Source organism: Mauremys reevesii, linkage group 2 (genome assembly GCF_016161935.1).
Source record: "Mauremys reevesii isolate NIE-2019 linkage group 2, ASM1616193v1, whole genome shotgun sequence".
NCBI classification, from domain to species: domain Eukaryota; kingdom Metazoa; phylum Chordata; order Testudines; family Geoemydidae; genus Mauremys; species Mauremys reevesii.
This window is the reverse complement of record NC_052624.1, coordinates 90641468-90666020: the sequence shown is the minus strand read 5'-3', so window position 1 is coordinate 90666020 and position 24553 is coordinate 90641468. Positions and strand designations below refer to the sequence as shown.

Here is a 24553-nt window from a genome sequence, read left to right as displayed (position 1 = left end):
AAATAAAAATCATTGACAGGAGTTATCAGTGTCTCTCACTTACATCCCAACATGTTATTTACACTGCATGTATACAGTGCATTGGTTCAAGAAAATGAAAATGACCATTTTGCTACATACTCTCTGGTGAATGGAGACTGGATAGTAAACGTTCAGAAGAGTTTTGTAACTTCCTCTATTTTTTTTTTTTTTAATTTCATACTGTGTAATTACCATAATTCTGTCAAATTCTCCTCCCTGACCACTACACCATTTGGAATAAAAGGGCCGTAGGAGCTGTGTGTGCTGAGATTAAAATATTGTCACTAGCAGCAGTCTGATCTTAGTGTGGACAGGGCCCTAATGAAGCTGCAAGTGTATCTGGTCAATACCAATATTTTTTACAGTAGCTGTGGCATGGTAGCAAGTCTAGAAACTGCTTGTGTCCATCACACTCAGGTTGATTGATGCAGCTGGCAAAGTGCGTATGCTCCAGTCAGAATGCTCAGCTTGCTTCTCTTTCAGGCTTTCTGAGTATGCTGCACGTTGTTTATTTTTACTAAACAAAATCAAGAAATTGGAAAGTGTTTTTGTATTTGCTTTTAAGATGCAGATGGACTGTAAAAGTGGGTACTTCATACCCCTCACAACAAGTAAGTGCTGATTACCAACACTAGGCTTCCTGGTATCGAGTCATCTCTAGGACTTTGGTCTCTATACACAAAAAGGACTGCACACATGCATACACAAGAAGTGACTTCAGACTAGGGTGACCAGACAGCAAAAGTGAAAAATCGGGACAGGGGGTGGGGGGTAATAGGAGCCTATATAAGAGAGAGACTCAAAAATCGGGACTGTCCCTATAAAATTGGGACAGCTGGTCACCCTACTTCAGACTCTTCATATACTAGAGAAGGTTATTGGCGGGGTTTAAAATGAGCTGTTTCCATCTAGTACATAGCATTTCTTAGGAGGTTTATTACTAGATTATCTTGCACAAGAAACCCAGGTTGTGCTTGGCCACAGAGGGATGTGCAGGTAGATTTCCTGATCCTGATGCACAGGAATTGACATATAGGGTCAAGAGACTATTTGTTCCTGTTCACCCTCAGGGAAGAGGACACTGAAAATAGGGAAGGGACTAGGGTGACCAGACAGCAAATGTGAAAAATCGGGACGGGGTTGAGGGGGTAATAGGAGCCTATATAAGAAAAAGACCCAAAAATCAGGACTGTCCCTATAAAATCGGGACATCTGGTCACCCTAAGCAAGACATGCAACAATTTCCTGCCCCCGCCCAGCTCTGAGCTGCCCTAATAGCTGGTGCAAAATACGCACCCCTATACTCGGGGAAACAGAAGCAGAATTGTCTGAAAGAGATTGTGCCTTAGGCAGGCACAGTCTCCTTGCTGCACCTTCTGGGGTATGGTCTCTCACCCACAACCCCCTCCCCCTCCCTGGGCTACTATATCCCATAATCTAGCCCAGAATCAGTATTTTAGCAAATAGCATTGGTGTTGCCAGTTCTCCTGCTTTATAATAAATCTCATGATATTTAGTGTTTTTTTCTTAAAGCTCCAGCTCCTGGAATCAGCTTTCATATTTAAAAAAAAAAAAATTTTTTTTTAGCTCTTTTGAAAACATGAATACTAAAGGCTGAAAAGTCAGAAGGCAAATAAATAGAACCCCATTTTTATTATGGCTTTAAAACCATGAGATTTTAAAATAAATCTCATGATTTTGGGGGCCAGATGCATGATTTTTGCATGCTTGCTGTTGGCCACCCTGCTTTTGTGCTAGAAACAACTGTGTTAACAGCATAGTTCTAAAGCATTTTCCATTGCTATTGAGAACAGGGAGTGTTTCTGAGTTAAATGACTTTGCCAGGGAACATGCTCACAACATAGCTGGGTGATAGGATAAGGATGACAGCAACTAAGTTTAATTTATTGTTGCATCTAGGGCCAGGTCTACTCTAGCAGCGCTTTGCTAGCATAGTTCTACTGGCTTATTATACTGGCAAAGAGCTCCTAGTGTGGATGTGGCTTACACTGTGGCTTATTTGTGCTTTTGCTATTATAGCTTATTCCAGCCAGCACCCCCCACGTGAAATAAGCTCTATCAGCAAAACATTTTATTATGATATCACTGCATCTGCACTAGGGCTCTTGCCAACACAGCTATGCTGGTCAGAGATCACACCCCTGACTGACATAGCTATGTCAGCAGAACTTTGTAATGTAGACCTGGCCTGCATGAATAGGGATGTATTTGGTTTGTGGGAGGGAAGAGGGGGAAAGTTGCTTTAATTTCTGCATTAGAGGAATTATGCCTTTTTCCTGTTGGAAATCACAAATGCAGCCAGACCAGATTAATCTGAATTGATTTCTAAATTGTTATTCATGTTTTTTTTTTTTTTAAAAAGAGAGAAATCTTCCAACGAGCAAGTCAGACATACTCTTCATGCAGCTACAGCATTGGCAGCTATGTGACAATCATGCATCTATTAAGCACAAATTATACAGATCATATTGTTCAAGACCTAGTTTAGGGGAAGACCGGGCTAAATTATACCTCTTAGCTCACTTTTCACGTGGTATTATGTACAAGACCAGTGGAAAACTATATAAAAATTATCAGTATAGAATTTTTCCTGTTCTTACCCTCTTTGGTGAATGATCATCCACAATGTGCCACAAAAGACAGCTGAGCCAAAGCAGCAAGTAAAAGTCTTACATTCTTTATAAAATCTGTCAGGTGACACACTTTCAACATATTAGAGAGGTAGCCGTGTTAGTCTAGTTCTGTAAAAGCAGCAAAGAATCCTGTGGCACCTTGTAGACTAACAGACGTTTTGCAGCATGAGCTTTTGTGGGTGAATACCCACTTCGTCGGATGCAAGTAATGGAAATTTCCAGGGGCAGGTAAATATAAGCAAGCAAGAAGCAAGCTAGAGATAACAAGGTTAGATCAATCAGGGAGGATGGGGCCCTGTTCTAGCAGTTGAGGTGTGAAAACCAAGGGAGGAGAAACTGGTTCTGTAGTTGGCAAACCATTCACAGTCTTTGTTTAATCCTAAACTGATGGTGTCAAATTTGCAAACGAACTGAAGCTCAGCAGTTTCTCTTAGAAATCTGGTCCTAAAGTTTTTTTGCTGGAGGATGGCCACCTTAAGATCTGCTATTGTGTGGCCAGAGAGGTTGAAGTGTTCTCCTACAGGTTTTTGTATATTGCCATTCCTAATATCTGATTTGTGTCCATTTATCCTTTTCCTTAGAGACTGTCCAGTTTGGCTGATGTACATAGCAGAAGGGCATTGCTGGCATATGATGGCATATATTATATTGGTGGATGTGCAGGTGAATGAACCGGTGATGGTGTGGCTGATCTGGTTAGGTCCTGTGATGGTGTTGTTGGTGTAGATATGTGGGCAGAGTTGGCATCGAGGTTTGTTGCATGGATTGGAGTCCTGCAAGACAAACCCAAGAAAGAAACCAACAGGACTCCACTGACCATCACATACAGTCCCCAGCTAAAGCCCCTCCAACGCATCATCAGCGATCTACAACCCATCCTGGACAATGATCTCACACTTTCACAGACCTTGGGTGGCAGGCCAGTCCTCGCCCACAGACAACCTGCCAACCTGAAGCATATTCTCACCAGTAACTGCACACCGCACCATAGTAACTCTAGCTCAGGAACCAATCCATGCAACAAACCTCGATGCCAACTCTGCCCACATATCTACACCAGCAACACCATCACAGGACCTAACCAGATCAGCCACACCATCACCGGTTCATTCACCTGCACATCCACCAATGTAATATACGCCATCATATGCCAGCAATGCCCTTCTGCTATGTACATCGGCCAAACTGGACAGTCTCTAAGGAAAAGGATAAATGGACACAAATCAGATATTAGGAATGGCAATATACAAAAACCTGTAGGAGAACACTTCAACCTCCCTGGCCACACAATAGCAGATCTTAAGGTGGCCATCCTGCAGCAAAAAAACTTTAGGACCAGACTTCTAAGAGAAACTGCTGAGCTTCAGTTCATTTGCAAATTTGACACCATCAGTTTAGGATTAAACAAAGACTGTGAATGGCTTGCCAACTACAGAACCAGTTTCTCCTCCCTTGGTTTTCACACCTCAACTGCTAGAACAGGGCCTCATCCTCCCTGATTGATCTAACCTCGTTATCTCTAGCTTGCTTCTTGCTCTCTTATATTTACCTGCCCCTGGAAATTTCCACTCTTGCATCCGACGAAGTGGGCATTCACCCACGAAAGCTCATGCTGCAAAACGTCTGTTAGTCTATAAGGTGCCACAGGATTCTTTGCTACTTTCAACATAGGAATCTCCAAACACAGTTAAAACACGTCTTGCAATATAAATGGAACCAAATCTTGTTTTAATCCTTAAAGCCCTGCAAAGTCCAAGTGAGAGCATGATTTGGTAACACATGGTTCAATTCCATCTAAACTGCCGGACAGAATTATGATTTGATTATGTTGTTTGGCAACACTGGAGAAAAAAAGTGCTTTCTACACTGCTGGTCCATTCTGCTCACAAAGGAAACCACAAAATCCAGCCCCCCCCCCCGTCTTCCTCTCCCCCCTGCCCACCCGATGATAGGGGTGTAGTAGTGGAAGAAAAGAAAAATAAAAAGAACCAGGTGCCCATTTTACATCTACAATTGCTACAAACCAGGAAAGTGTTTTTGTCTGGATTGTTTTTTACTTTCCAGGTTGCTTCATGCTTGGAATTTTTCCTTTTTATTTCCTGGTGTCTTTCCAACCTAGGCATTGTATGCAACAGGAAAAGCCCACTTGAAAGACTGAGTCAGCAAAGAGCACATCCTGAAAAAAGGGGCGGAAGAGCACCGAAAATCGTGCTTTTCTATTAAATGCCTTGACTTCAGTGTAATTGTGTGCAGTGTAGTTGTAGCCATGTAGATCCCAGGATAGACTTCAGTGTTGTTTTTCTTACCTTGCCCATACTTAAAAACATTAGCATTTAAATGGCCCCAGCTAAGTGTTGCTATTCACGCCTCGTTGAGGTGAATTGGCGGGGGAAGGTAGGCACTTTGTACTTTTGCTCTTTTTTTGTTTTTTTTTTTGTTTTTTGTTTTTTTGCAAGAGACAGGTTTCTGTAAAGCAGCGTGAAAAGGGAACCAGTGCAGTGGCTTTAAATTTCTGAACACTCCTCACAATGAAAAATAGAAAAACAGGCTGTTTCTGAGCATGAAACTTAAAATTTGAGGAAAATGATGAGACCAGTTTAAAATCACAGGATTTGCAATTTTCCGCAGGCATGGCTGGTTGGCATCTGAAGATGTTTGGCATTTATGAGTGTGGAAGTGCTGCTGTTATAGTAGTCTTTTTTTTTTTTTTTTTGCAAACACATCAAATTATTACTTAGTTTGACCCCCGATCAGAGTGTAATCAAATTGTGAGTATGATATTAAACAGGAATTGGTACAAACAACCCCCCACTCCCCACTTACTTAAATATTTTTCATTGGTTTTGGGGCTGCTAGGCAACAGTATTTCATGTTGCATAGGTTTCTTGAGTATCATTTGTTTTGTATGTGGTGGAGGCTTTTTCCAGGAACTGGGATGTTGTGGCCACTAAAAACATCTTACCATATGTTTAAAAAAATGGTAAGAGTTAGCAGAGCGAGAAACATTTCTGAAATGCAGTTAATTATCCCCTTGAATTTAAATGGTGTCTGATGTCCAAAATGCAGATATCCTAATGTTATGCCTGAAAATCCATCTAGAGACTACATTTGGTTTAGCAGATGCTTCATCTATCCAGTAGCTGAACTTGCTCTATTGCCTACATGAGGGAACATTTGTGAAAAATTTCCATTTGCCCTAACATTGGCTTTCCACAAACTTGGAGCCAGACTGTCGAGCAGTGGTCCCCAACCTTTTTGTGGCCAGTAGCACATGCATGTTTTCAGAAGAGTGTGGCGGGCGCCAACAATTTTTCAAGGCTTATTTTGTATTTGTACATTAAATAACATGAATAACATCATATTTAAATAATGTTTTCACCCCTCAGGGTAATTTTACATGTAAAAGGTATTAATTAAAATATTCGGCAATTACTCTTTCACTTTACCGTGTGAATTTGCTCTTTTTTATCTACCTGTAAGAAAAATTAAGGAGTTTATTATATTTATTTTGTAAAAACAGTTTTCATATTATGTATTTTAAAAAAGTAAAACATTGTTGAACTGCTGTTCCAAATATATTTATTATTCTTACTTTAACATAGAATGAAGCCTGCAGCCCCAGAGTTCTCTGTCCCTGGCAGGTGCGGGGCCACGGTTTCTCTCTGGCTTAAGCTGCGGCCCCGCGCCTGCCGGGGACTGAGAACACTGGCGCCTGCAGCCACAGAGTTCTCTGTCCCTGGCAGAGGCAGGGCCGCAGCTTCGAAGCCAGAGAAAAGCCACGGCCCGGCGCCTGCCGGGGACAGAGAACACTGGCGCCTGCAGCCCCGGAGAAGCCGGAGAGAAGCCGCAGCCCCACCCTTGCCGGGGACAGAGAACGCCGGCGCCAGTAGCCTGCAGCCCTGGAGTTCTTTGTCCCCGGCAGGCACGGGGCCGTGGCTTCTCTCCCCTGCTGGGCACTAGGCGGGCACACATAAATGCCCCAGCGGGTGCCATGGCGCCCACAGGCACTGCGTTGGAGACCACTGCTGTAGATGAAGCTGCTAGTCCCGTGTCCCCTGCCTGGTGCGATTAACCCAGTGTCGTTTAAACCTGCTCTGAGGCGAGCATGTTTAGACATACGGTGTTTAAAAACACTGAGGGCTAGTGTACACCAGAAGCAGCTGTGCTGCTGTAGCATGTCTGGTAAAAATGCTCTATGCCGACTGGAGAGGTGCCTCGTTGGCACAATAAAACCACCTCTGTGAGAGGTGGTAGCAATGTTGGCTGGAGAAGCTCTCCTGCCGACATAGCACTGTCCACACCGGTGCTTAGGTTGGTGTAACTTACGTCGCTCAGGGGGGTGGCTTATTCACACCCCTGAGCGACATAAATTGTACTGACATAAGTGATAGTGTGTAGAAGCCCTGTCAGCCACGGGAGACGTGTCTGTTTTAGCCCTCTTGATATTGCTAACACCAATAGAGCTGCACTGGCATTACCCATGGTGTGGAATTTTCACAAGAACTCCTTAGCGTAGATGAAGCATTTGTGTGTCTTGTAGATTACCTCAGCTGAGGCCTGATCTACAGTAAAGAGTTAGGTCAATCCAGCTGTGTTGTTCAGGGGTGTGAAACCCCCCCCCCCCCGGCCCGGCGACATAAACTGACCTAGCCCCCTGTGTAGACAGCCAATAGGAGAACCTCTCCTGTTGGTGTAGGTAGGTCTACACTGAAGCAGTACAGCGGCACAGCTGGAGTGTTTCAAGTGTAGAAAAGCCCTCAGACTAGGACTCTTTTTTTGATTCATAGGCAGCAATCTTACCACGTGAGCCAAAAGGCAGTTGACCCAGTAGGAGCTGTGCTAAGTTTGTCTCAGCTGGAAGCTGCTCTTGGCATATATTACAATGCACTTTCAGCAAGAATTAAATTTGTGTGGGTTGGGGAATTCCAAATGGAACTGCTGTTTTTTTGGGATTCGGCCAGAAATTTATCACAAAGTTCCTTCGAGGCCAAACACTGAACATATTGTGGTAGCAGAATGTCTAAACCAGTAACCTTTCATTATTTGCTCTTTTACATTATGTTGGCATTCACTTTGAGTTTTTTCCTTTATGGAAACTGGTATGATAGATCTATCTATCTATCTATCTATCTATCTATCTATCTATCTATCTATCTATCTATCTATCTATCTATCTATCTATCTATCTATCTATCTTATCTGCTCATCAGTATACTATGAGTCCTTCACAAACATTAATTAATTTACCCTCACAACCCTCCTGTGAGGTATGAATACAGCATTATTACTATCCATTCCAGTGCAAGCAGCAAACAGCACATACCCAGAAAAGACAAATATGAGGACCTCATCCCCTTCCTGATCAATAAGATCTTTGCCATATGTGACTTTATCAGTGATGCAGACCAGATCAAGTGAGTCATTACAGAAACCTGGCTGACTGATAGTTTTGGCTTACCTCACCTCTCCAGGATCCTCGGTCCACCACATGGCCATATCTAGGGAGGACAAACTTCTGAGTGTAGTAGCCATTCTCTTCCCATCCAGGCTGAAAAGCAGGAAGATTTCTCTCAAACAGGAATCCTACACTATGATGCCATAGCTATGTCATAGTAGTGCCATAGTGTAGATTCTTCCTACACCGACAGAAGGGTTTTCCATCACCTCAGGAACTCCATTTCCCTTGGTAATGGTAGCGAGGTGTACCCATAGATTGTTAGGAATTCCAAATTCAGACTTCTCTACAAACACTGAAACATGAAAGCCTTCCCAGAGGAATTGATAGAGATGCGGTCTGACATGGTGATGAAGTTCACAAAACTAATTATTATGGTAGACTTCCAACATCCACATGGATGACACCTTTGATACAGTAATCCAGAATCTTCTTTCTGACTCCTCCACATTAGGCCACCCCACTCTCCATGACCATGAGTTGCCACCAGAGATACAATCTACTAGAACGATGAAACTGGTGAGCAGTAGGTGGAATCATGTTGGGGAGAGAACTTTAACAGGAACAGTATCTCAATGATGGCACTCACTCCCTCAACAGATGAGAATGACCCTCACCACTTTCAGAACTAAATGCAAAACACATTTGTCTTAACACCCCCATCCCCCCGAACAAAACCAGAAGGAAGAAAATCAGAAGAGACACTTGTTGTTTTTAAACAATTGGAAGGTGCTCAGATACTGATGAGAGTCGTATGAGTATCTAGAGAGATCTTATAAATGGAGAAGTGATGCTCAGTACTCCCTGCTGACTGTCCATTTGCTGGCTCCAGCTGCTTCTTCTGGGATGCTGCTGCCCAAGGGATGTGAGAGTGGGATCTGGAGGTACTTCCTTTGCACTGCTGCTGCCTGGATCCCACTCTCTATGTGACTGCCCAGGGGAAGTAAGAGTGCAGGTGGACGGGAGTGCCACTGGGACACATGACCTACCTAAACCCTTCCCGTGGCCAGACGGTGGGACAGGACCAACTGTGTGGGAAACACTGCTCTAAGATGTAACTCTTTAATATAAGTGTCTCAAAGTATTTCTCCGGCAGTGCCCTGCTTGGAACAGAGCATGAGCTATCTCAAGAAGGCACTCAATTTTCACTCTTCCCCCAGAGCCACTTACCCGAGTGACTGAAATGGGGAAACGGCATAGAAGAAAAGTTGTACATGAATGTTACGTAAATATCATGTTTTATATGTTGGACTTGTGAGATGATATAATATAAAAATGGTATATGACAATCAACACGCTGATGCAGTATGTGTAGAACGTACAGCATACTGTTTATGTAGAGAAAGCATACGCTTCCAAATTAGGATGTAGAAGAAGGTGAGGTAATCCTGCATTATTGCTGCGTATATCATCAAAGCTCCCCTTACTGAAGTTCCAAATATTACTGCATGGAACTGGATAGTGTTTGGTTGAAAGCACTTAGGATGTTAGCATTCATCAGAAGAAGCGGCAAAGTAGCAGATGACCATGGTCCCAATCGTGACCCAACTAACACCCCTTATGACATAAATTTGACTTCACTGTATTTTTTTTTAAATCAATAGGTAACGGTGCAAGTTTGGCCCCATGTGAATAACTGGTCCATTTCATCATAGAAAATTGCCTTCCTTATCCTAGAGGATGACTGTAGAATAAGTTGTGAATGCACTGTAAGGCCAACAGAACTGGTTGACCAAGTACCTTGGACTAATTCAGACCTTTTGATATGGTATATCCATATACAAATGCTGGAGAACATTGTTATATCAAATCAAAGTTACCCCCAGAGAAAGGATAGAAAGGATTAAAAAGATAGGGTAGTGAGATCTGCAAATATTAAGAGTTCTCTATAACAATTGGCATACAAGATTTGGGAATATAGCTGGGGTGAAGAAGGCGAATTTGCTCTTTGGATTCAGTGAGGATTATTATTTTTTTGGATGCCAATCTCACCATTCATAACTTCTTTACCTTAGCTTGCTTAGTGGCATAATCAGCACTTCTGGAGCTGGTTATTACTGGGATGATGATTTGCAAATCATGATTAGTGGACTGTGACTTTGAAATGTTCCTTATTATCTTTTCCCTCTTCCCTCCACTTAATATTCAGCTTGCAGTTTCCTAAATATAGTAATATGATGCCATAATTTCTGGTTCACTAATGCTGCGCAGTATTGCATGTCTCCGAAAAAATAGGAAATGTCTAAACAAAACCCTCTTGGCTGTGGTACATAAACCACCCTCCACAAATAGGCACCAAGTGTTTTGGAAGTTGTTACAGGGGTGATGTTATCATGAAGGTTAGAATTAGAGCTTGGCAAAAACTGAAACCCCCTGATGACAGACTTTTGGAATCTGAACCCATATTACATTTTTCGCAGCTGGGGCCTCCTTTCCTCAAATGGGTTAATGCAGCACTCTGGATCTGGATACCTATAAATTTAGGTGTGTGGAATTTGAACCTACATTTGAAGCACAGACCCACCTTTAGTCTGTGCCCGCATACTACAGCTATAACTCAGGGAAACTAATTCCCATGTGGCTTAAAGCTGTTGTGTAGACATGACCTCACCATGTCTTGTAGCCATGTTTAAAAACCTAGGATGAAATCCTGGCCTCACTGAAGTCAATGGGAGTTTTGCTAATTGCTTCTGCAGGGCCAGGATTATGTCCTGGGCTGTTCAGGATTTCAACCCAGTTACCTCTCATCTACACCAAAATTTTTAGCCATGTCTTCTATGATTGAGTTTTGTTTGTAATGTACACAGGGAGTAAAAGAAATGAGTTTTCTGAGAACTGACTTCATGTTATAGCAACCTTAAGACAGAAGATGTCTCAAGTGTATTATTATCATGAACTCTTTATGTATCAAAGAAACCTATAAGACTATGCACAGTAATTTAGGCTGTCCAGGCACTCCTAATGAAAAGATAAATAGGATCTAAAGGATCTATGCTCAATTTATTTTTTCATTGGAAACTTTTTCCTTTTTCTTTCTTTCTTAAAACAAGTACTCAGGCCAGATAATTAAAAGGTATTCTGAATTAACGAAAGCCCTTTCCTTCACCAAATATTGAACTATTCCCTTTCTGAATAAGTGCCAGTAATTTATTGCACTTTATACTATGTGTCAATCCCTGAATGTTATTAAACTTGTCCTTTTTTGTATTAAAATGTATCTCCTCACATGGAAGTTTTTAAATTTTACAGACGCTATCAGAAATTGCAGAAGATAATGAAGCCCTGGTAAGAACCTGATTGGATCGTCATCTTGCACACTTCTTCTTTTTGCATGATTGATTCCAGGCCTTCCTTCTAATCTTATATTTAAGTACATCTGCGTTTATTGCTTCAACAGCTCTTCAACCTCTGTTTCCTGCTCTTTGATGTTACCTGTCAAAGATTTTTTTTTTTTTTTTTTGCTTTGCTTGTGCAATGGATGCTTCTTTTCTATAACTATACTAAAACTGGTGAGGGGGCTCTTACTGTTTCCTACAGCAAGGCTATTTTAATTTGAGCAAGCAACTTCCCTTTTGTTCTTTTTAAGTCTGTGGCTTGTGTGATTATTAATAGTTAGTGAGTGCTTTTGCTTTTTGATGTTGGTGGAATAAAATTAAGATTGATAATCATTCCAGTTTAAATTTCTGGTAGTCTAATGTAATGATAAAACCAGTGGGATTTTGATAACAGCTTAAAGGAAAACTGCAACATAATATATGCCTTGGTTAAATGCTTATCTCAATCACATGTGTTGCCCCAATACTTCAAATGGGACTGTTTGTGTTTAAAGTAGGGCTGTCAATTAATCGCAGTTAACTCATGCGATTAACTCAAAAAAATTAATTGTGATTTAAAAAAATTAATCGCAATTAATTGAACTGTTAACCAATAGAATACCAACTGAAATCTATTAAATATTTTGGATGTTTTTCTGCATTTTCAAATATATTGATTTCTGTTACAACACAGAATACAAAGTGCACAGTGCTTACTTTATATTATTATTTTTATTACAAATACTTGCACTGTAAAAATGATAAACAAAAGAAACTATTTTTCAGCTCACCTCATATAAGTACTGTAGTGCAATCTCTTTATCATGAAAGTGTAACTTAGAAATGTAGATTTTTTTTTGTTACATAAGTGCACTCAAAAATAAAACAATGTAAAACTTCAGCGCCTACAAGTCCATTCAGTCCTACTTCTTGTTCAGCCAATTGCTAAGGCCTGGTTACACTGGGGGAGGGGGGTCGATCTAAGGTACGCAACTTCAGCTACGTGAATAGCGTAGCTGAAGTCGAAGTACCTTAGCTCGAATTACTTACCCGTCCTCACGGCGCGGGATCGACGTCTGCTGCTCCCCCGTTGACTCCGCTACCGCCACTCGCTCCGGTGGAGTTCCGGAGTCGACGGGAGCGCGTTCAGGGTTCGATATATCGCGTCTAGATGAGACGCAATATATCTAACTCCGAGAAATCGATTGCTACCCGCCGATCCGGTGGGTAGTGAAGACATACCCTAAGAGAAACAAGTTTGTTTACATTTACGGGCAATACTACTGCCTGCTTCTTATTTACAATGTCACCAAAAAGTGAGAAGAGGCATTCGTATGGCACTTCTGTAGCCAGTGTTGCAAGGTATTTACATGCCAGATTCATGTGCCCCTTCATGCTTCGGCCACCATTCCAGAGGACATGCTTCCATGATGATGATGCTCATTGAAAAAAATGTGTTAATTGTTGTCAGATGCTATCGGTGTGGTGCTCTGCTCTGTTCAATTTTGGTATCGCTCGGCTGCGTGCGTGTGTTCCTTCTGTGTGCTGTCCCAGCTCTGCGGAGATACCTGACACAGCAGACCCGAAGAGAACCCCCAATGACCACAGAGTCTAGTAAGGTACGAAGGCACGTTGGCCAGGTTTATTGCCATATGGACACAATTGCCGTTCCCTGTAGATTTCTTAGTCTAATTCAGGGCATACTACGAGAAAGTGCCTCTTGGCAATGGACTCGGCTCAGTCAGTGGCGGGACTTTCCACTGCCCCCTCAGCCGGACAAAGACACCGCCCCAGGGATGCATTCTTATACACAGGTACAAACAAGTTACACATCACTCCTGACGTATGAGGTGCAACCCCTCTACGTAGCAAGGTACAACCCCTCTACGTAGTAAGGTGCCGCCTCTCACCTTGTACATGTTGGTTCGAACAAAACAACTTTATCCATCATATTCCCCTTTTGGCCCTGTCATTGGGATGGGCCAGCCTGTTCCTTGTTATCTGTGTGGAATGTGCAAGTATGTGAATGTTCTGATATCTAGTGTTCAGTACCTTTTAGGTACGTATCTTCTTGCAGCATCAGCCCTTTCCTTGCCAGCTTCTGTGAGCAGGGCCTGCCTCTGGCTCACAGCTTAACTTTGCTTTATGTTAGGAAAGTCTTGACCATTACTTTAGTTCAGGCCTCAGGCCTCATACCGGGCCTCTGATACCAAGGTTTATATCTTAGGCCCTCCTCTTACTACATTCCCCCACTTTTTGTCTTTTTATGAGGAGGATGTTTACCCTCGTCCCGGAAAAGCATAATGCATGGACTGAAGATAACCCAGTGGGCTAAACACTGTTATGTGGTTACCTTATTTTACCATCCATACACTTATGCCCCATCTGTCTGTTTAGTCTGCACATTCTCTCGTACGACTGGCAGACAGTTTTCATTATCCAATTCATTTAGGCCCCTTATGGTGGGCCTGGGAATGTTAGGCCCGGGACCATGACTGAGGAATGTAATATTATGATTGAGCCTTAGAGGCACTCCCAAATAATTAATATATATGAATTATATGGATATGGCATATATTTGTAGTGTGTATGGGCATATATGTATAGTATGTATGTGTACATATGACACCAACTTATATCCAAGCGTAACCATGTTTTTCCAGTCTGCTGGTGTACTTTGGCCCTTTTACTTTGGTGACACAGATAGAAACACACTCTTATTAGGGCAATTCCAGTGACCACCTCTCTCATCATTAGTAGTAGGCTGAGTGTTTTGAAATACTGGGATGGGGATTATGATAGTGTGTCCCACACTGCTATGTATATGAGAAGTAAAACAGAAATTTGGAGTAGCGACACTACCACTGAGGCCTTTATATATAAATATATTGTAATTAGTTATTACACAGTACTGTCCATTCATGTTATAGGTTACCCTTACTGATGGTTGTCACCCTCTGGTAAGCTTCACTGGGCAGGAAACAGAAGTGGGTAGCTTCTCTGTTCCATTGGTTGATGTAGATCCAGTTGTTTTTTATGGATGCTGTCTTCCAGATAACCTACTGAACAGACAGTAACCAATTTATGAAATATTGCTGTGTTAGGATTTAATATTGGTACCCAGACACTGAACAAGATTGTTTTGAATAACATGTGCCTTAGTTAGGATGCAGTGTCACTGACCCAAATTATGACTGGTACTAACAGGCAATTTGTTTACCCAATTTGTAGTTACTATGTAACTTAGTTTCTTTACCAATTTGTTTTTTCCTTGCCTTCATGTTGTTTGCTGCCATTCGTTTGTTGATTTTTACCTGTGTGTTGGTTAAACAGTTTAGCAAGGTTATACACATTGTACATGTTGTACAGCAATAATACATTACAGCAATAATACAGCAGTACAATGATAATACAGTAGTACAGCAATAATACAGTTGTTTTTACACAGTAACCAAGTTGAAATTAAATGACAGTTTTCCTGGTCCAGCTAGTGGTTTTTAGCTGATTGTTAACTTAATTGTCCATATATGGTAGATAGAGGTGTATTTGACCAGTCTCTTATTTATAAAACACTTCATTTTTCTTTTCTTGATGCTTGGAAGTTTCTTCACTGTATACTGATATTATCTGATGTCTTCAGGGTGTGATATTTTCTGGCATCTTTGGTCTGTGGGATGCAACTTAAACAACTTTTGTTAGTTAACAGTAAAGTTTTGTTGTTTGTTTGTTTTCATTAAGCCAAACTTAATACACAGTTTTAACTTAGTTTGTTTACAGTGTAATAAGAACAATGTAATAGGGACCAAGTCTTTTATAACACAGCCTATACTTCTGCAATTGTTGTATAGACATTCATTTTCATTCGGGGTGCATTACTAATATTTCATACTAAATGTAATGCTTAATGGCTAAAATAAATGCTCACAATCTTCCATGAGAAGGTGTATTGTTTTCCCTTGCTGAACACTTTGTTTCAGCAAAAGAGTTAGTAACATAATTTTAACAAGCTTATTAGAGTTAATTTGCTTGTGATACCAATTTTACTCGTTAACTGTTTAGAAGCACAAACGTTAACAACAGTTGCTCCCCATTAACATAACATAACAAAAGAAAAGCATATAAAATTAAACCAAAATACATTTTAAATACAGATATATACAAATACTTTGAGGGTATTTGAGGGTATACTTTCAAGATGCTTTGTTATGTTTGGGAGCCAAAGGTGGAAACCTGTTGAAAATGTGGAAACCTGTTGAAATTGTTTGGTTAGCTTTCTGAATAAATTGTTATTTTAAAACATTTTGGTTATGACATTCTTATAACTATGTTTAAAAGTGCAAACAAGTTTATAAAAAGCCCAAACAAGAAATTGACATTTTGTTAATATTATCTTTACCTTAATGTTGAGGTTTCCCCTTACATTTTTTCTTTGAATAACAATTAAAAAAAAAAACTTAAAAAACAAAACTGTGATTGATAAAAGAGAATTCTTTTTGTTTCCAATTGCATTTTTTGTTGAGGCAGAAATATATGTACATATATTTGTAACTGAAACCTTTTTTAACTTTGCACAAAAAATTGGTGTTAATAATATGATTATACCCCAACCATGATCTTAAAATAGTGTGGTACCACATATACTTATATATATATTTTTAAAAGGGTATAAAATTGACTTTTGTTGCAACAAAATAAAAATAATTAAAAAAATAGTCATGTGACACACACAACATAGACACAAGACACACACATGACATACAGGACAAACTTACAATTAAAAACAAATGGCGCCAGAATTCTATTCTTAACTATACAAAATAACACAACCAAAAATAAAAAGTAAAAAGTTATTACCTTATTTAAAACTTGTAGCATAAATTTGATAAAAATACATTAATGTTTGCCAAATGTATTGTATTAATTTGGTAACAAGGAATTTTGCATTACTTTATATTTAACATTATTTTAAAACTTTGCTATATGGAAATAAGAAAAGCCCATGTTTCAAATATTAGTTAGTGGTTAGGATTAGAAGCAGAGAGTGCACTTCTGTTGCTTGGCAACCATATCTTCAAGAAAGTTAGGAATAATTCCAGCTATTGCATTCCTGAAGGGTTAAAATAATTAATTTACTGGATTTAAAGTTTTTACCTTGTTTTCTTTTTGTTTCTTGTTTTGTTCTGTTTTCAATTGCTTTATCTTTTGGAGGTTTCTGTAAAAACTATAACTTTTAACTTTTAAAACAAAGAGAGAGAGCAGAAGTGAGGAGAGACGGGGGAAAATGGGGAGTGAAGAGCAACCTAGGAAGGTAGCGAGACCTGAGCCAAGAGAGATTAACTCTATCAGGGTATTTGAAAGTACAGGCAGCAGCAGCATGTTTAGCAAACTGAGAAAACATATAAAGGACAAAACTTAACTGGTATGTAAAAATATTTGAGAAAGAAGGTTCTATTTTTAGATATGAGCGCAGAGTGTGGTTCCGTGGGTCAAAGCAATTAGGATCCTGCACAGTTGGGAACTGCGCCCCTGTTTTTTATCCTGGCTCTGAGAGGAGAGTGGGGGTAGTTACCTGCTCTTGTAAAACCTGAATTTGTTCCCCCAGTGTCTGTTGCTTTTGTGTGCATGCCAAATAGATAGTGGGAGTGCCCTTTTTTGCTTCAGTTAACTATTTCTGGGCAGCTCCATGTGTTAATGCATCAATTCTAGGTGTTAACCCGCTTAATTTCAGTTTTTTACTTTGAAATTCTTTTTTATTCACTCCCCTGCCATCGAGTCGCAGTCCTGTCTCCTAATGTGCTCTGTGAACTGTTCCATTTTTTCCTTCATTTGATTTACCAATTCAGTGAGAGTATTGTTTGCTACTCTTTCCTTCTGTGCACTTACTTGTCCCATTCTGACAGGCACCAGTCTAGGTTCCGGTTTAAGTTTAACTGGAACCCGGCTTTTATCATAAGGTGGTGGTTGCAGTGCAGTGGACCCCATTTCATCTTTTAATTTTACTAGGGCCACCTTTTTCCACTTCTGTCCCCATTCTTCAGGCACCGTAACAGCACCTGAAGTGCGTTGAACACCAAGGGACGGCACTTTTTGCTTCTGCAGGTTTTCTACAGCTGTCTCCAATTTTTTATTTTCCTGCTTTACTTGCTCGAGCATATCATGAGTCTGGGCTGCTTGTTGCCCTGCTAAAAGAGCTTGGGCTTTCCAGTGCTCGACTGCCCGGGTTGCCTCTTCTACTTCTCCTGTTTTTTCTGTTACTTGTTTGGCCAGCATGCTGTCTAAGCCATCTCACTGCCATAGACATGAGTTGCAAAATTCTTGCTTTTTTACTTTTATTACTATTTCTTAAAGCCTCGGTTTCTACCATCGCTCTACATATGCCAGTCCATGTTTCCCCACTCTCTTTTTTAAATTCATATGGACCCCCGCTACTGGCAATCCAGCGGGTCCAAGAGTTGTTAAACTCCGTGGGGATCATAAGGGAGGGGATCAGGGGTTTCCCTAGCTCAAGGTTTTCTGCCATGTTAGATCGCGATTCCTACACAGGAAGGTTCGCTTACTCACCAGATCAGCGGTCGGGGTCACCAGTGTTGTCAGATGCTATTGGTGTGGTGCTCTGCTCTGTTCAATGTTGGTATCACTCGGCTGCGTGCGTGTGTTCCCTCTGTGTGCTGTCCCAGCTCTGCGCAGATAGCTGACACAGCAGACCCGAAGAGAACCCCCAATGACCACAGAGTCTAGTAAGGTACGAAGGCACGTCGGCCAGGTTTATTGCTGTATGGACACAGTTGCCGTTCCCTGTAGATTTCTTAGGCCTGGTCTACACTACGTGTTTAAACCGATTTTAGCAGCATTAAACCGATTTAACGCTGCACCCGTCCACACAACGAGGCCCTTTATATCGATATAAAGGGCTCTTTAAACCAGTTTCTGTACTCCTCCCCGACGAGAGGAGTAGCGCTGAAATCGGTATTACCGTATCAGATTAGGGTTAGTGTGGCCGCAAATCAACGGTATTGGCCTCCGGCGGTATCCCACAGTGCACCATTGTGACTGCTCTGGACAGCAATCTGAACTCGGATGCACTGACCAGGTAGACAGGAAAAGCCCCGCCAACTTTTGAATTTCATTTCCTGTTTGCCCAGCGTGGAGCTCTGATCAGCACAGGTGGCGATGCAGTCCCAAATCCAAAAAGAACTCCAGCATGGACTGTACAGGAGATACTGGATCTGATCACTGTATGGGGAGACAAATCTGTTCTATCAGAGCTCCGTTACAGAAGATGAAATGACAAAGCATTTGAAAAAATCTCCAGAGGCCACAGCAGGGACTCAGCACAGTGCTGCGTGACAAGCGTAATGGAAAGCCAAAGAATCTAATGGATGCTCATGGAGGGAGGGAGGGGTTACTGAGGACTCCAGTTATCCCACAGTCCCCGCAGTCTCCGAAAAGCATTTGCATTCTTGGCTGGGCTCTAAGTGCCTGAAGGGTCAAAAACATTTTCCAGGGTGTTTCAGGGTGTATGTCGTCAATTTACACCCTTCACCCCCGCCCCCGAAAGAAAAGGGAAAAAAATAGTTTCTCGCCTTTTTTCAATGTCACCCTATGTCTACTGCATGCTGCTGGTAGACGGGGTGCTGGAGAGCTAAACAGCAGCATCCTCTCCCCTCTCCCCGGTGGCAGATGGTACAGTACAGTAGGACTGGTATCCGTTCTTGTCATCAGCCCGTGAGTGCTCCTGGCTGGCCTTGGTGAGGTCGGCCAGGGGCGCCTGGGTAAAAATAGGAATGACTCCTGGTCATTCCCAGCAGATGGTACAGAACTGCTGGTAACCGTCCTCATCATAGCAACTGGGGGCTGAGCTCCATCAGCCCCCCCCCCCCCGTCATGTATAAAGAAAAGATTCTGTACTGCCTGGACTATCATAGCAGTGGAAGGCTAGTCTCCTCTCCCCTCCTACCCTTTAATGTCCTGCCTGGACTATCATAGTAGCTGGAGGCTTCCTCCTCCTAATTTTATCTCACTAAAAAGTCTGTGTTTCTTATTCCTGCATTCTTTATTACTTCATCATACAAATGGGGGGACACTGCCACGGTAGCCCAGGAGGGTTGGGGGATGAGGGAAGCAATGGGTGGGGTTGTTGCAGGGGCACCCCCTAGAATGGCATGCAGCTCATCATTTCTGAGGGATCTCTGGGGCTCTGACACAGAGCGGCTGTGCTCTCTGGTTCTCTAGTACACTTGCCCCATATTCTAGGCAGGACTGACTCTATTTTTAGATACCATAAAGGAGGGATTGACTCGGGGAGTCATTCCCATTTTTGTCTTTGCGCCCCCGGCTGACCTCAGCCAGGGGCACCCATGACAGCAGCAGACGGTACGGAACGACTGATAACCATCATCTCATTGCCAATTTACAATGGCAGCAGACGGTACAGAACAGCTGATAACCGTCTCTGCTATCATGCAAAAGCAAATGAATGCTGCTGTGTAGCGCTGCAGTATTGCCTCTGTCAGTGGCATCCAGTACACATACGTTGACAGTGTCAAAAGGCAAAACAGGCTCCACGGTTGCCATGCTATGGCGTCTGCCAGGGCAATCCAGGGAAAAAGGGCGCGAAATGATTGTCTGTCGTTGCTTTCCCGGAGGAAGGAATGAGTGACGACATTTACCCAGAACCACCTGCGACAATGATTTTTGCCCCATCAGGCACTGGGATCTCAACCCAGAATTCCAAGGGGCGGGGGAGACTGCGGGAACTATGGGATAGCTATGGAATAGCTACCCACAGTGCAACGCTCCAGAAATCGACACTAGCCTCGGACCATGGACGCACACCGCCAAATTAATGTGCTTAGTGTGGCCGTGTGCACTCGACTTTATACAATCTGTTTTACAAAACCAGTTTATGTAAAATCGGAATATTAGTCTAATTCAGGGCATACTATGAGAAAATGCCTCTTGGCAATGGACTCAGCTCAGTCAGTGGCGGGACTTTCCACTGCCTCCTCGGCCGGACAAAGACACCGCCCCAGGGATGCATTCTTGTACACAGGTACAAAGAAGTTACACATCACTCCTGACATATGAGGTGCAACCCCTTTACGTAGCAAGGTACAACCCCTCTACGTAGTAAGGTGCCGCCTCTCACCTTGTACATGTTGGTTCGAACAAAACAACTTTATCCATCATATTCCCCTTTTGGCCCTGTCATTGGGATGGGCCAGCCTGTTCCTTGTTATCTGTGTGGAATGTGTAAGTATGTGAATGTTCTGATATCTAGTGTTCAGTACCTTTTAGGTACGTATCTTCTTGCAGCATCAGCCCTTTCCTTGCCAGCTTCTGTGAGCAGGGCCTGCTTCTGGCTCTCACAGCTTAACTTTGCTTTATGTTAGCAAAGTCTTGACCATTACTTTAGTTCAGGCCTCAGGCCTCATACTGGGCCTCTGATACCAAGGTTTATATCTTAGGGCCTCCTCTTACTACATTAAATTTGTGACTGAACTCCTTGGGGGAGAATTGTATGTCTCCTGTTTTGTTTTGCCTGCATTTCATGTTATAGCAGTCTTGAATGATGACCCAGCACGTGTTTGCTTTAAGAACACTTTCACAGCAGATTTGATAAAATGCAAAGAAGGTACCAATGTGAGATTTCTAAAAATAGCTACAGCACTCAACCCAAGGTTTAAGAATCTCAAGTGCCTTCCAAAATCTGAGAGGGACGAGGTGTGGAGCATGCTTTCAGAAGTCTTAAAAGAGCAACACGCTGATCTGGGAAACTACAGAACCCGAACCACCAAAAAAGAAAATCAACCTTCTGCTGGTGGCATCTGGCTGAGATGATGAAAATGAACATGCATTGGTCTGCACTGCTTTGGATCGTTATCAAGTAGAACCCATCATCAGCATGGACACATGCCCTCTGTAATGGTGATGGAAGCATGAAGGGACATATGAATCTTTAGTGCATCTGGCATGTAAATATCTTGTGACGCCTGCTACAACAATGCCATGTGAATGCCTTTTTTCACTTTCAGGTGACATTGTAAAGAAGAAGCAGGCAGTATTATTTCCTGCAAATTGTAACCAAACGTGTTTGTCCTGAGTTATTGGCTGAACAAGAAGTAGAACTGAGTGGACTTGTAGGCTCTAAAGTTTTACATTGTTTTATTTCTGAATGCAGTTATTTTTTGTACATAATTCAACATTTATAAGTTCAACTTTCATGATAAAGAGATTGCATTTCAGTACTTGTATTAGGTGAATTGAAAAATACTATTTCTTTTGTTTTTTACAGTGCAAATATTTGTAATCAAAAATAAATATTAAGTGAGCACTTTATACTTCGTATTCTGTGTTGTAATTGAAATCAATATATTTGAAAATGTAGAGAACATCCACAAATGTTTATATAAATGATTTAACAGTGTGATTAATTGTGATTAATTTTTTTAAATCACGCAATTAATTGCGATTAATTTATTAAATTGCTTGACAGCCCTAGTTTAAAGTTAAGCATGTGCTTACATGCTTTGCTGAATCAGGCCATAAAAGGTATTGTAATAATTATATTGGGCTACAAAATTAAAATGTCAAATATAATTAAACAACCAAACAAAAGTCTAATTAATCACTTAGTCATGGATATGCCACCTTGACAGTTTGGTGTAGTTTATCACACAGGAAATGCAGCTTACCATTGGAATGGAAGGTAAATCATGGTGTCAAAGCTGCTGTAAAGAAACTTCTAATACATCCACGGTTAAATCATTGCTAATTAAAACTAACCATGTAACAATGTAAAGATCTTATTTCTCATTCTGGTACAAAAAGCTTTGATTCTTAACATGAAAACTAGATTCTAGAATGAAACAGATGAATGTGAGAAGGCCTTAAAATTCCCAGGAGCCACAACTAAACTGAGGCATGATGTGTCTCATGCAGGGAGATATTTGGTTCTTCTCACTTGTATGGGAGTAAATGCTGCTGCATTCATAAAGGAGTAGGTCCACTTCCTGTGCCTCAGTCTATTTCCCAGCAGGATGTCTATTTTGATGAAGTATTGGCAAAGGTCTAAATTTTGCTTGCCACTGGGCTTCTCTGCATTCCCTTATGTGATTGTCCCAGCTTCTAAGCATGTCCCTGTAGCAGGGCTAAAGCACTGCCCTGGACTTTTAACTATATTGCAACTGGGTCTGCTGACTCATTATATTTGTAATGTAGATGAGCTTTACTCATCTAGTAGTCCCATTAACTTGTGGAAGTTAAGTCTTGGCTACATTGGAGAAATTCATATAGGTGTAACTGCATTGAGTTTATGACATCAGTGCAAACCTCTAATATAGACATGCTGCACCAGTGCAAAGAGGGGCCTACACCAGTGTGGCTTACTTGGATAATTTACCTATTTAAGTCGCACAAGCGTAAGCCCCACTTTATATCAGCACAACGTATCTACATGAGCTTGCATCAGTGTAAAATACATTGATACAGTTAATCTATTCCTGTGAAGAACAGGATTTGTCTCCGTATGTCAGCTCTTAAGCACCAGAACCATTCACTATAAGAGGGATAGATATTTCTAGGACTTGTTTTCCTAATTCATTTTTAATGTACAATATGTATAATCTTAATGAGTAGATATTTGTGTTGTTGTCTAAAGTATTCCAACTACTTGCTGCAGTTTTCATTTAGATAGCAGACTGATATGGATAGGGCCAATGGATCAGGAGTTAAAAATCCTAGAGCCCAACTGAACAAACCAAAGTTTCAAAAAGAATGAAACTTGTGTCACACACAGCCTCCCCTTCCTGTCTTCGTGACTAGTTAATTCAGAGAAGTAAAAAACTAATATTAAAAAAGGGTGAGTCATTTTTGCTTAACAAGTAGACTTGCTATTTCAGAACGTGCCGTTACCTCATTTTGTTACTGACAGTAACTTGTACATGCCATCTTAGGAAAGGTGACACTATTAAAACCTGATCTGTTGCCCTGTGAGGTTTGTATAATAATTTTCCACTCTGAATGAGAATATTTTGGAGAAGTGGTTTAATTTTCTATGTCCCTTGAGTCCTATTGACTGCCTTTATTTTCAAAACCTGCTTACCAATACTTTTGAGTAAAATATTGGATTGCACTCAAATTGCTGGTCCTAGAGCAATGGGGTTAGGACTTGTCTACACATAAAGTTATTCCTGTTCCTGAATAACTCCTGAATTGCATCCACAAAGCAGATTATGCTAAACCAGAACAAGGAACTGTTAGGCTAGATCTACACAACAAAGTTTTGTTGTTCTACGTTGCTATATTGGTCAGGGGTGTCACCTAACCGATAGCTACGCTGACAAAACCTCCAGCAGAGATCCAGCTATGCCAGGGGTGGGCAAACCTTTTTGGCCTGAGGGCCACATCTGGGTATGGAAATTGTATGGCAGGCCATGAATGCTCACTAAATTGGGGGTTGAGGTGCGGGAGGGGTCAGGGCTGCAGCTGGGGGTGTGGGCTCTGGGGAGGGGACAGAAATGAGGAGTTCAGGGTGTAGGAGAGGTCTCCAGGCTGAGGCAGGGGGGTGGGGTTGAGGGCTTCAGCTGGGGATGTAGGCTCTGGGCTGGGGCTGAGGATGAGGGGTTGGGAGTACAGGAGAGGGCTCTGGGCTGGGACAGAGGGGTTCAGAGGGTGGGAGGGGGATCAGGGCTGCCCTGTCCGCAGGCACTGGTGCACGGCCGATGAGAGCTGCGGGGGTGGCACTTGGGGTGGGGACAGCCTGTGGCACCCCCTGGATGCCCCTATGCATAGGAGCCGGAGGGGGGACGTGCCACTGCAGCTGCTTCCAGGAGCCACAGCACATGCAGAGCGGGGCAATCCCCTGACCCTGTTCCCTGGCGGGAGCTCAAGGGCTGGATTAAAATGTCTGAAGGGCCAGATGCAGCCCCCAGGCTGTAGTTTGCCCACCCCTGAGCTATGCTGACAGAGGAGGGCTTCTGTCGACAAACAGTGGTTTAGCTATACTGGCAGTACAACTCCTTTGCTTGGTGTAAGCTGTGTCTACATTAGGAGGCTCCACTGGTATAGCTATAGCAGCAAAGCATTTGTAGTCTAGATAAGGTCTTATT

The 24553-nt window shown here is 42.0% G+C and overlaps 1 protein-coding gene across 6 annotated transcripts in view; it reads left to right on the top strand.

Moving 5' to 3' along the window:
• The window catches only part of ELMO1 (engulfment and cell motility 1), a 448062-nt gene that overhangs the window by 138135 nt on the left and 285374 nt on the right, over positions 1–24553 (top strand). For all 6 annotated transcript variants that reach the window (XR_005593822.1, XM_039523397.1, XM_039523400.1 and 3 more), the window contains exon 7: positions 11380–11415. Coding sequence is in view for 5 of the 6 variants with exons in the window: in XM_039523397.1 (XP_039379331.1) it covers positions 11380–11415 (36 nt within the window). In the remaining variant the exon portion in view is untranslated. The remainder of the gene's footprint in view (positions 1–11379; positions 11416–24553) is intronic.